Below are 13,720 nucleotides of genomic sequence, written 5' to 3' on the forward strand. Positions count from 1 at the left end.
CATTAGTTTTTTGCCACCTATTCTGAGAGCAACATAATGTACAGAGAGACCCTGATTCCAGTGATGTGTCACTTACTGGGCTGCTTATTGTAGTTTTGATAAAATCATTGTTTTATTAGCAGGAGATTATCACTAGAGGACCAGTAAACCCGCAGCTGTGCAGTCTTCCATATCTTTGAGCTCTGAATGGCCCTACGTTCACATTTGCGGTGAGCGCCGCAGCGTCGGGCGCCGCAGCGTCGCCGCATGCGTCATGCGCCCCTATATTTAACATGGGGGCGCATGGACATGTGTCGCACTTGCGTTTTGCGCCGCATGCGTCCCTGCGGCGCCCGCGTCTGGGCGCAGAGGACGCAGCAAGTTGCATTTTTGCTGCGTCAAAAAACAATGAAAAAAAGGACGCATGCTTCGCAAAACGCAGCGTTGTGCATGCGCTTCGGTTTGCGTTGTGCGTTGCGGCGCCGGCGCACAACGCAAATGTGAACGTACCATTACACCGTCCCCATCACTGACTGGCAGCTTTCTGCCTATGCACAGTGTACACCAGGGGTGGATTAAGGGTAGCCAGGGCCCCGGGCTGTTCAGACACTGTGCCCCCCCCCCGGTCATGTGACGGGGGTCATGTGACGGGGGTCATGTGACGGGGGTCATGTGACGGGGGTCATGTGACGGGGGTCATGTGACTGGGGTCATGTGACTGGGGTCATGTGACGGGGGTCATGTGACGGGGGTCATGTGACGGGGGTCATGTGATACCCGAACCAGATTATTCCAGAAAAATGGCCGGGCCCTACTCTACTGTAATCTATTAAATATTTCTTAAAATCTGCAATACAATTTAGGTATATTTTGACCAATAATATCACATACAAGGAACAAATACCACCGCGCCATGACCAGACTACAAATTACAAGCACAGTGATCGAATAATATCACATACAAGGAACAAATACCACCGCACCATGTCAAGACCACATATTACCACCACTTGGTGACCAAATAGCACATACAAGGGAGAAATACCGCAACACCATTTCCAGACCACATATTATCACCACATAGCGACTGAATACTACAATACTGATCAGTAATAAAAAAAAAAAAAACAAAACACAATACTATCACCATAAGTGCCAGTATTCACAGGAGATCTGTACTTAGTATGCAGTGTCTGTGTACAGGTAATACAGAGATCACTGGTGGTATTATACACAGGACCTCTGTATATAATGTATAGGTAAAACAGTGATCACTGGTGACATTGTACACAGGACCTCTGTATATAGTATACAGTGTATAGTGTCAGTGTATAGGCAACACTGACTCAGCAGTGACGTCTCTAGGTGAAGTCCTTCATCTTTCATCCAGCACAGACCGCCATCATTTCTTCCAGCCAGGACTCGTTTCTGCAGGAAATAACACAGTTATCTCGAGCTCCGCTTGCAGAACACATTACTTAATTTTTCACAACTTCTACATTACACCACATGGAGAAAAAAAGGCGATATAGTGTCACTCTGCACAGTAACAGGGCCGCCCCCCCCCTCCATTTAAAACAGTGTACTCAAAAAATAAAATAAATACATCACTGCAGTAATAATATCCCTTAATTAGCCCCTATGGTAATAATATTCCCCATCCTGGCCCCGTGTGTCTCATTCCTGGCTCCAGCCATATGTTCTCGCATCCTGCCCTCATGAGTATCCATTCTACCCCATATGATCTCCCCATCCTGCCCCATCTGTCTCCATCGTATCCATCCTGCCCCATGATCCAATCATGCCCCATGTCTTTCATTCTGCCCCGTGTCTCCAATCATGCCCCGTGTCTACATTCTGCCCATGCCTCCAGTCCTGCCCCCAGTGTGTCCAGCAATCTGCCCCAGTGTGTCCAGCAATCTGCCCCAGTATGTCCAGCATATTGCCCCAGTGTCCAGCAATCTGCCCCAGTGTGTCCAGCATATTACCACCAGTGTGTCCAGTATATTACCACCAGTGTGTGCAGCAATCTGCCCCAGTATGTCCAATTGTCCAGCATTACCCACAGTGTGTCCAGCATTGCCCAGTGTCTCCAGCATTGCCCCAGCATTGCCCCCAGTGTGTCCGGCATTGCCCCCAGTGTGTCCAGCAATCTGCCCAAGTGTGTCCGGCAATCTGCCCCAGTGTGTCCGGCAATCTGCCCCAGTGTGTCCGGCAATCTGCCCCCAGTGTGTCCGGCATTGCCCCCAGTGTCTCCAGCAATCTGCCCCAGTGTCTCCAGCAATCTGCCCCAGTGTCTCCAGCAATCTGCCCCAGTGTCTCCAGCAATCTGCCCCAGTGTCTCCAGCAATCTGCCCCAGTGTCTCCAGCAATCTGCCCCAGTGTCTCCAGCAATCTGCCCCAGTGTCTCCAGCAATCTGCCCCAGTGTCTCCAGCAATTTCCCCCAGTGTCTCCAGCATTGCCCCTAGGTGTGTCCACCATTAGCTTATCAAAAAAACAAAACAAAAAAAAACCAAACAGAGTCTCCTCACCTGACCAGCGCTCCAGGCGGCGAGCTCCCTCCAGCAGCACACACTCGCCGGCGACTGACAATGACGTCAGACGCCGGCGACGTGTGCGCTGCGGACGACTTCAGCTGCCAGCCTCCAATTGGCTGGCGGCTGTTGTTAACTATTGACGTGCGGGCGCGCGCCCTCACGTCAATAGGAAACCGCCGCAGCGCCGGAAGGGGCCCGGTGAGCAGATGAGAAGGGGCCCGATGCGGGCCCCCTCTTTCTGCCCACCGGGTCCGGGGGCACATAAATGCCGGCGCCCGGCGGGCATTCACAGCAGTCACACTTAGGCGGATTATCAGAGGGTCAATCTGTGCGGTAGCCCAGGGCCCCCCCACCCCACTGGGCCCTGGGCTACCGCCCATATTGACCCTCTGATAATCCGCCCCTGACTACAGTACACATTACTACTGCACGTGTCACACTGATGCCAAGGCCCCATCAGTAACAATGACTGCGGACCCACTGCTCAGCTACAGGCAAATATTACATTACCCGCATTCAAAAATGTTCTTATGTTTCTATGTCATGACACACTTGGCAGTATCCCCCGCTTTGAGATGGGCTCTGGCAGTGAGAGCACCTCAAAGCCGCGACATGTCAGCTGTTTTCAACAGCTGACATGTGCCTGCAATAGGCGCGAGTGGAATCGCGATCCACCCCTGTCAAACTGACAGCGGCATTTAACAAGCGCTGCCAGCCACGCTGCTGGAAGTACACGTGATCGGGGGTCATCGGTGCGTTGCCATCACAACCAGAGGTCTCCTTGGGACCTCTATGGTTGTTGATAACTGATTGCTGTGACCGCCACCCTGTAGTTGGCGCTCATAGCAATGCTGTAATTCAGCTACATAGAGGTGATCTGTGCATCACCTCTATGTAGCAGAGGCGATCGAGTTGTGCCGGCTTCTAGCCTACCATGGAGGCTATTGAAACATGCCAAAAAAAAAAAAAAAAAGTATAACAAAAATAAAAAAAAAAGTTCAAATCATCCCAATCAAAATAAAATAATAATAATAATAATAATAATAATAATAATAATAATAATAATAATAAAAAAAAAATCAATCCTACACATATTTGGTATCGCCACGTTTAGAATCGCCCGATCAATAAAAATAAAAGGATTAACATGATTGCTAAACGGCGTAGCGAGAGAAAAAAAAAAAATCAAAAAGCCAAATCACATTTTTTTGGTCGCCGTGATATTGCATTAAAAGCAATAACGGTCGATCAAAAGAACGTATCTGCACAAAAGTGGTATCATTAAAAACGTCAGCTCGGCATGCACAAAATAAGCCCTCAACCGACCCCAGATCATAAAAAATGTTTCCCATCTTTCAGGATACATTGGGGGCTTATCTACAGCATTACAGAATGCTGTAGATAAGCCCCTGATGCCGGTGGGCTTAGCTCACCTTCGATTTTGGGGGTGACAGGTTCCCTTTAAGCAAACTTTGAAATTTTTCTTTACCACTTAGATAAAAGAGAACCTAGACATGTTTAGTGTCTATGAACTCGTACTGACCTGGAGAATCATAATTGCAGGTCAGTTTTAGCATTCATTGAACTTAGCAAAAGAGCCAAACAAAAAACCAGTGTGGGACTGTACTTTTTTTTTGCAATTTCATCGAACTTGGAATTTGTTTCCCATTTTCTGTTACACGACATGGTAAAACCAATGGTATCGTTCAAAAGTACAACTCGTCCCACAAAAAAATAAGCCCTCACATGGCCATATTAACGGAAAAAAAAAAAAAAAAAGTTATGGCTCTGGAAAGAAGGGTAGTGAAAAACGAAAAAAGCTCTGGGGGTTAAGGGGTTAAATGAATGGGAACATGTTCATTTTTTCTGTATTGTGCCAAGTATTGCTTGTATAGGAAGGTACATGGGCCCACCAGGGGATTCATCTGTTCCCCAGTGTGCCAGTCCAAACCTGACCACTACAGCGAATTAGTTAGCTGAGCATCTGTTGCAATCTACATTGGTGCTGGTCAATAGGCTGAACAATCCTATTAATCAAAAACCCCTTTAATTAGTACAAGAACAGGAGCATCATGAGTCCAATGTACCCAACAAGTAAAAGCTTTGTTCTACTCACTTCAGTACGTATAACATTGCCTCAGCTGACCTCAGGTACTGGAGTAATGGCTAAGCTTTCCACTCCCATCCAAAGAAGCAGATCGCTTTTGACCCTGTAAATAAAAAACTAGACAAAAATATAAGCCCCAACTCATGAAGGTGATTTTGTCATAATACTGACATAAATCACCTTCAAATTTGGCACTTTTGTTTTTTTTTCTAGTTTTGACAAGCTGCACCAAAATGGGTGGAGATGAGACGAGAAAGGAAGCATTGAAGCCAGCTTGATAAATTCATCAAAACTAGTGGCATAATTTACTCCAGAAATGTGACTCTAGTCCCCGACTAGAGTAACATTTCTGGCGGGATGTATGTAAATACACAGTGATAACATGAGCCAAAATCATTAAGTAACATGCGAGGTAGGTGCATATTATTCCTGCTCTGCGATCATCTAATATATAATTGCCTAGAATACTACTTCCTGCAATTTGTGCCAACTTCCGTGGCTTTGTCCGGAGCTATTGTCCGGAGCTAATGTCCGGAGATAAGTGACGTCACCAGTGTCCTACACCCAGGCAGAGCACAGTGGCCCCAGGCAGAGCACAGGGGCCCCAGGCAGAACATGGGGCCCCAGGCAGAGCACAGGGGCCCCAGGCAGAGCACAGGGGCCCCAGGCAGCATATGGGGCCCCAGGAAGAGCACAGGGGCCCCAGGCAGCATATGGGGCCCCAGGCAGAGCACAGTGGCCCCAGGCAGAGCACACACCAAATCGGAGGCCGAGGGGCCCCGCCAACCAAATCGGAGGCCGAGGAGCCCCGCCCACCAAATCGAAGGCCGAGCGGCCCCGCCCACCAAAGCGGAGGCCGAGGGGCCCGGCCCCGCCCACCACATCGGAGGCCGAGGGTCCCCGCCCACCACATCGGAGGCCGAGGGTCCCCGCCCACCACATCGGAGGCCGAGGGTCCCCGCCCACCAAATCGGAGGCCGAGGGTCCCCGCCCACCAAATCGGAGGACGAGGGTCCCCGCCCACCAAATCGGAGGCCGAGGGTCCCCACCCACCAAATCGGAGGACGAGGGGCCCCACCAACCAAATCGGAGGACGAGGGGCCCAACCAACCAAATCGGAGGCCGAGGAGCCCCGCCCACCAAAAGTAAGTGCGCCCCCGGGTGCAAAAGTAAGTGCGCCCCCGGGTGCAAAAGTAAGTGCGCCCCCGGGTGCAAAAGTAAGTGCGCCCCCGGGTGCAAAAGTAAGTGCGCCCCCGGGTGCAAAAGTAAGTGCGCCCCCGGGTGCAAAAGTAAGTGCGCCCCCGGGTGCAAAAGTGCGCCCCCGGGTGCAAAAGTGCGCCCCCGGGTGCAAAAGTAAGTGCGCCTCCGGGTGCAAAAGTAAGTGCGCCCCCGGGTGCAAAAGTAAGCGCGCCCCCGGGTGCAAAAGTAAGCGCGCCCCCGGCCCCGGGTGCAAAAGTAAGCGCGCCCCCCAGTCCCGTGTGTGAAAAGTGCTGCTGTAAAGCTGGTAGCGCTGTTCAAGCACCATGTATTTCCTTCAGGAAATGCCCATCTAATATATAATTGCCTAGAATACTACTTCCTGCAATTTGTGCCAACTTCCGTGGCTTTGTCCGGAGCTAATGTCCGGAGCTAATGTCCGGAGCTAATGTCCGGAGATAAGTGACGTCACCAGTGTCCTACACCCAGGCAGAGCACAGGGGCCCCAGGCAGCATATGGGGCCCCAGGCAGAGCACAGTGGCCCCAGGCAGAGCACAGGGGCCCCAGGCAGAGCACAGTGGTCCCAGGCAGAGCACAGGGGCCCCAGGCAGCCTATGGGGCCCCAGGCAGAGCACAGGGGCCCCAGGCAGCATATGGGGCCCCAGGCAGAGCACAGCGATATTTTGGACCACTGTGCGGTGTTTCAGACCCCCTGTGTGATGTCTGGGGCCCTGTTCTTAAGTATATTAAAGATTAAAGTAACGTATATTAAAGTATATTATAGATCAAATTTGACACGTTTATGAGCACCATTGAGTGATATACTCAAGAATGACATAATTTTTCAACATTTTATGGTTTCAAACTGTAAACACTCAGTTTTTTTTACTTCAACCAGAAAACCTTAACGGTTCATAAAAAACTTGACTGTTCAGGATATGATAAAAGTCATAGTATTCTGAATCTTTAACTTATAAAGATACCTTTACATGGGGTGATTATTGGTTCCAGAGAGGCTTTCGGCCGATAATCGTACACATGGCTGGTGACAGGACAATACAATATAAACGTTCAAAGGTAAACACTGATAACATTAAAATCTAATATATAATTGCCTAGAATACTACTTCCGGCAATTTGTGCCAACTTCCGTGGCTTTGTCCGGAGATAATGTCCGGAGATAAGTGACGTCACCAGCGTCCTACACCCGCTCAGGGTGGACAAAGATATATGCCTTCGTGGTGCGCGGCACTTTTCTGATTGGTTGCCGCCTGCCGCGAGCGACCAATCAGAAATGTGCCGTACTGTCAAGAATTGTCAAGAGCTGGTGAGTGCAGCCATTTTTTGTTCTTTCTTACTATTATTTATTAATTGTATTATTCTTACATTTGAATAAATAAAGTATATATGGATTCTAGACTCCCGATTCTTTAGAATCGGGCTGCCATCTAGTTAAGCATAAAAGGCTAGTTTTGATAAATCATGCACAGGGCACAGTCAGATGGTCATATAAATTAAAGTGAAATCAGAAATCAGTGCACGGACTGGTCGGCAACTCTGCGGCCCGAGCGTGACAGCTTCATGCATTTCTATGCAAGTACACAACTGTCATGCTCAGGTCCGTGCACTGCGATCCAATCTCGCTCCGATTTATACGGCTGTCTAACTGCGCCCTCATCAGAATCTATGCCCCTGTCAGATACTAAGCATAGGACATATACTTGGATTCTTAGAAGCATAGCCCATAACCATGGGAGCAGAAGTAAGAAAGATGCCACCCTGGACCGCCCTGGTCAACAACTAAAATGACAAGAACAGACAGCATCAGTCTATTGTGTGACGGACGGTACACTATTTCTTCTGGAAAGGCAGGGGTAAATGAGAATGTTGACAACTTACGCAGCATTTTATAGCACTGTTAAATTGTGAATAATTAAGATAAGTGGAAAATAAGGCACATGACATTATAGATGTAATGCTGCATGAGGGCCTCTACGAACAGGACAGTGTTCATATACACTGACAAGAATCAAAACAGCAGCCCCTGCAAAGCACAAGACCACCAACCGGGCATGGATGGAAAAAACAACCCACCCTTTAACACTCAATTCTAAAGTGTCTAAACAAAAGCTATCAAAGTAAAGTCACGGGCTATAAATAGGGGAGAAATACCCAGCAGAGGAACAGAGGTGAAAAGCAAGCAGTAAAGTGATTAACAGGAGGCAAAACCTGGCACCACCATAGCAGGCCACTATAAAACGTGATATAAAAGGGTGTGAGCCAGGAGGGTGTTGGACAGAAACAAGAGGGGAGCTGGCAGAAAAAAAAAATTAACTCTTTAAGAGTCGTGCATTTTTTCTGCAGTAAAATTTCATGTGTTCCATGTGGATTTTGCGGCTGATTTTGAAGTCAATTAACATTTTGATGTTTGAACTCTCCACCTTGCAGACACCGCATGAAAATAGTTGAAACTCATCTGCCTAGCTATACAGCAAATGCACAATGTGAACATGGTTTAAAAAACAACCCCCCCCAAAAAAAAACCACACAAAAAAAACCAGCTTCAGCTCTACTATAACAGGTTCTTCATTCGTTTTAGAAAACCACCCATAACAGAATGATAGGGACAGCACGGTGACTCAGTGGTTAACGCTGTTGATTTGCAGTGCTGGGGTCCTCTGTTCAAATCCCACCAAGGACAACATCTGCAAGGAGTTTGTATGTTCTCCCCGTGTCTGCGTGGGTTTCCTCCGGGTTCTCTGGTTTCCTCCCACGCTCCAAAGACATACTGATAGGGAATTTAGATTGTGAGCTCCAATGGGGAGAGTGATGATAATGTTTGTAATGTGCTGTGGAATATGGTGCGAAATAAGTGAGCAAAAGTAATGATATAGAACATTATTGCAAACCCATCTGTATTACGTACTGCATCATAGGTAGTAGTGGCCGTGGACCAGTACTATGCTCTACATACTTTACTATTATAGCTGACAGTAGGCTCCATAGAGTCTTTCTACATAACTGAAAAATAAGGACCAGTGAGCAAATTGTACAACCGGGCGATAGAAATGCAAATGAGCAGGAATGTTCCTGCAAACGTCTCTAATTAAAACACTGCAGGAGGCTATGATGGCTCAGAAGCCACAGGATCCTTGAATGCGTGCGCAAATAATTACTCCTCATTTGCTACAAAAGACCATTGCGGCTAATCTTTAAAACGGTGACAATTATGCACAACAGGCGCCAGACATATCGCACCAGCGCATAGTCTAGAAAAGAGCTAAATCTCAATTTATATCCAAAAATAAGAAGTGGAACTTCGAGGCGGACCTCTTCCCATTAAACGTGTTCCTTTTTAGTTTACAATGGGATAGGGCAGAAGCTAGCTAACAAAGGGTCCAAAACTTCCATACTTGGCAATCTTTTATTGCTTCGACAGGGGTCGAGAGCAAAACTGTCAAAATTGTAATCCAAACATAAAAGATTAACTCTAACATATACAAAGAAGAATAAAAAGAAAAAAAAGAAAAATGTGAAGTGCAATCCGGTGCAAAAACTAGGTCGCCCTCCTACAATAAGTCACTACTCACCTGTAGGCATTTTGGTGTCAGATCAGAAATGGGATCCGCTCACAAGGGGTTATCCTTGTATTGTGTCTCTACATTCATATCGCTAGGTAGTTCAGCCACAGGTGCTTTATAGCAAAAACGGAGTCAATTTTAACATTCCACGAGGATTTTAGAAAAGCTCAACTGTCTTCTCAGCTTTCTTCAGACCAACATAGGCAAATCCCCCTGGAGGAACTCTCCACAAGACAAGCAGAAACCATATGAGTGGTGAAAAGATACCCAACCTGTTTGAGATTGTAAAAGTGAATAGTCAGGCCTCCCCTCCCCCGGCCTATCCCTCCCACCACTAAGGAAAAAAGCTGCCAGTTCCCAATCCATCTCTCTCGCCCAGCGTAGACATATTTGCAGCTGCCCAGGAACTTTTTCTAAGAGATGAACAATGCGGCACATTGAGCTGTGAGATGCAAAGTGCAGCGAAGGCTTGAAGGCCTAGCCAATGGTATTATGTCTGTCAGCCCGGGCCTATGACAACAGCCATTAGGCGACATGCTCACTTTTCAAACCATAATCTCTGTGGAAACCTCTCTCTACCATTGTTCCAGCACAAAGCGACACATGTTAGAAAGGGAAAGGGTTCACTTGATTGTCCTGCCTTTTTCTATTCCACTCAGCAGTCTATAAAAGGAATTCTATTTTAATGGTTAAAAAATGCGCTTTGCCCCTAAAGGTAAAGGAGGCTCATTAACATAATGCAGATTGATAATCGATTAATTCCCTGTGAATTAATAGCTTGGTTTTATTAGACAGTTAACATACAGTAAGCATCAGTAAAAGCAATTAGGCATTGCACTTAATAGCTGTTTGTGGAAGCAATCAGGGACAATGGCCTGGGGTTTCATTGCCGCACTTCATGTTTGTAAAGGAGGCACTGACTGCCGGGTCCCTATGTCCTAAGCAGTGAAGTGCTTTAGGCTGGAATCACACAGGCCGTTTTCAATGCAGTTTTTTTTTTTTCTACCAAAAGCCAAAAGTAAATGTAAAAAGGAATGACCAATATTAAGGAAAATACTTCTATGTCCCCTTTATGTTGGATTCTCTTCTGGCTTTACAAAACTGCATTACAATATGTGAATATTAATGAAAAAACGGCTATGGATTTTGCTGCATATCCACTGCAAAATCCACATGAATCCATGAAAACCTCAGATTATCAGTGCTGACCCCTGAGGAAGCCATATTTGGAGGGTGATACACATGGGGTAGCTTGTGCTCGACACTCAGTCATTGGTATCTCTTTTATGACTAGATTTAATGTTTCTAGCTCCAGGATGGAGAAATACATTGTCAATATGGTAGTAGCTCTTTGGTATTCACTACTATATTTTCTTGCATTGTTAATATTACCCATTTACTTATTACTTCATCCTGAATGGTGGTTGTACTAGGTATTTATTGAATAAGTTACTATCTATACTAGCTATTGTGTATTTTGATTGCATCTCATATATTTAATTGGTTATGTGTATAGGGAGGTTCATGCAGTTTTTAATTGTTTTTAGTTTCTGTTAATTTCATTTTTTTTCTGTTTTTATTAGGTTTCCTCATAAAAATGCTTTTTCTATTTAAAATACCACTCTAGTGGTTTTTATTTTTTTCAGCTTGTGAGTGGTGCTTTTAACCTAAGCTCAATGCCCTTAGTCTTAGGCCGGTGTCACACTTGTACGTGCAATGCGAGAAACCCATAATGTGGTGGTGCACCATCTTGGGTGTCAGGTCCGAGCATTCCTACATGAACAGTTTCCTGGAAAGTGGATTGGTCGTCGTGGGCCAGTTGAATGGGCACCAAGGTCTCCTGATCTGACCCCCTTAGACTTTTATCTTTGGAGTCATCTGAAGGCAATTGTCTATGCTGTGAAGATACGAGATGTGCAGCATCTGAGACAACGGACACTGGAGCCTTCACACTAAGCGACTTTGCAGCGAGAACGACGACGATCCATGACGTTGCAGCGTCCTGGATAGCGATCTCGTTGTGTTTGACACACAGCAGCGATCTGGATCCCGCTGTGATATCGCTGGTCGGAGCTGGAAGTCCAGAACTTTATTTCGTCGCTGATCACCCTCTGTCCATCGCTGGATCGGCGTGTGTGACGCCGATCTAGCGATGTGTTCACTTGTAACCAGGGTAAATATCGGGTTACTAAGCGCAGGGCCGCGCTTAGTAACCCGATATTTACCCTGGTTACCATTGTAAAAGTAAAAAAAAAAACACTACATACTCACATTCTGATGTCTGTCACATCCCCCGGCGTCCACAGGGTTACGCGCTGCTGCTCAGAGCTTCCTGCACTGACTGTGTCAGCGCCGGCCGTAAAGCAGAGCACAGCGGTGACGTCACCGCTGTGCTCTGCTTTACGGCCGGCGCTGACACAGTCAGTGCAGGAAGCTCTGAGCAGCAGCGCGTAACCCTGTGGACGCCGGGGGATGTGACAGACATCAGAATGTGAGTATGTAGTGTTTTTTTTTTTACTTTTACAATGGTAACCAGGGTAAATATCGGGTTACTAAGCGCGGCCCTGCACTTAGTAACCCGATGTTTACCCTGGTTACCCGGGTGCTACAGGGGGACTTCGGCATCGTTGAAGACAGTTTCAACGATGCTGAAGTCGTTCCCCTGATCGTTGGTCGCTGGAGAGAGCTGTCTGTGTGACAGCTCCCCAGCGACCACACAACGACTTACCAACGATCACGGCCAGGTCGTATCGCTGGTCGTGATCGTTGGTAAGTCGTTTAGTGTAACGGTACCCGAAGCCTTTGCTAGCATTTCTTCTGTGGTGTTGCTATCAGTGTGTCAAGAGTGGGAGAAGAGGGTCATGTCCAATCTCGGTATTGGGAAAATATGTCTTCACTGAATAGAGATTTTAGGCATTTTATAAAAGATCATTCCAGGAGGAGAAAGAAGCAAATTTATCTGATAAGCTGTATGACAAAGTTGCTAATTTTCCTAAGTACCATTGACTTGTGAAATAAAAACTAAAATAATGGTGACTGTTTCAGTATAGAAAATTGATGGTTTCTGAGCGGAAGCTGCGTGAGAAGAAGCATGTCACTTCTTCAATTGCTTCAGCATTTCCGAATCCTGAAGCAGTTAAAGGGAGTCTGTCACCCCAAAATTCGAGAATGAGCTGTGGCCACCGGCATCAGGGGCTTATCTACAGCATTCTGTAATGCTGTAGATAAGCCCCCGATGTTACCTGAAAGATAAGAAAAACGAGTTAGATTATACTCACCCAGGGGCGGTCCCGCTGCGGTCCGGTCCGATGGGCGTCGCGGTCCGGCGCCTCCTATCTTCATGCGATGACGTCCTCTTCTCATCTTCCTGCCACGGCTGCTGCGCAGGCGTACTTTGTCTGCCCTGCTGAGGGCAGAGCAAAGTACTGCAGTGCACAGGCACCGGGCCCCTCTGACCTTTCCCTGCGCACTGCAGTACTGTGCTCTGCCTTCAACAGGACAAAGTACGCCTGCGCCAGAGCAGGAATAAAAGAAGAGGACGTCATCGCATGAAGATAGGAGGCGCCGGACCGGACCGCGACACCCATCTGACCCGAACCGGGAGCGCCCCTGGGTGAGTATAATATAACCTGTTTTTCTCATTTTTCAGGTTACATCGGGGGCTTATCTACAGTATTACAGAATGCTGTAGATAAGCCCCTGATGCCGGTGGCCGCAGCTCATACTCGAATTTTGGGGTGACAGGTTCCCTTTAAAAGAATTGACATAAGATGGAACATGTGCACAGCAATGTTGTTTTTCCTTTAAAGTGCACTATTCTCATTTTATGGGGCGATTTGGTGGTTCTTTTTCAGGAACTCTAACACAAAAATTTGAAAATAAAAGCAACATAACCAGCAGAAAATGAGCCAAACAAACACAGGTGAAATGCTATATATTATTTTTGCATTCCTTTTTTGGAAAAAAAAAGTTAGAAAAAAAATATTTGATTGATGTTGCCCTTATAAGACAATGTTAAATACGTTACACAGCTAGCATGATATTTTTCAGCACAATTTGCTATTTCCCTCTTAAAAGATGAAAATTCAAAGTGTCCATCTCGCCTGCTTGATAATTATTGAGAATGGGGCTCACAGTAAGTCAGATTCGTTGGGAATAATAATCAAAAGTATACTCATTACTCACATAAAAATCCCAAATATTTTAAAAAATACCTTTTCTTATTAAATCTATCTAAAAACTGGTGCACACAACACCATCACCAAAAGAAAAATAATATTTAATAGAAAAGACCTTAGGGGGTGCCTGACTCTAAAG

At 46.6% G+C, this 13,720-nt stretch overlaps 1 protein-coding gene across 4 annotated transcripts in view; it reads right to left on the minus strand.

The window, feature by feature from the left end:
- Window positions 1-13,720, minus strand: part of PLEKHG1 (pleckstrin homology and RhoGEF domain containing G1) — a 339,483-nt gene that overhangs the window by 146,918 nt on the left and 178,845 nt on the right. The window contains exon 1 of one of the 4 annotated variants that reach the window (XM_077283053.1): window positions 9,413-9,920. The exons of the other annotated variants lie outside the window; for them this stretch is intronic. Coding sequence (XP_077139168.1) covers window positions 9,413-9,422 — 10 coding nt within the window. The 5' untranslated portion in view covers window positions 9,423-9,920. Of the gene's footprint in view, window positions 1-9,412; window positions 9,921-13,720 lie in introns of those variants that run through there. 4 annotated transcript variants of the gene reach the window in all.

Source organism: Ranitomeya variabilis, chromosome 2, assembly GCF_051348905.1.
Source record: "Ranitomeya variabilis isolate aRanVar5 chromosome 2, aRanVar5.hap1, whole genome shotgun sequence".
In the NCBI taxonomy this organism is placed as follows: Eukaryota; Metazoa; Chordata; class Amphibia; order Anura; family Dendrobatidae; genus Ranitomeya; species Ranitomeya variabilis.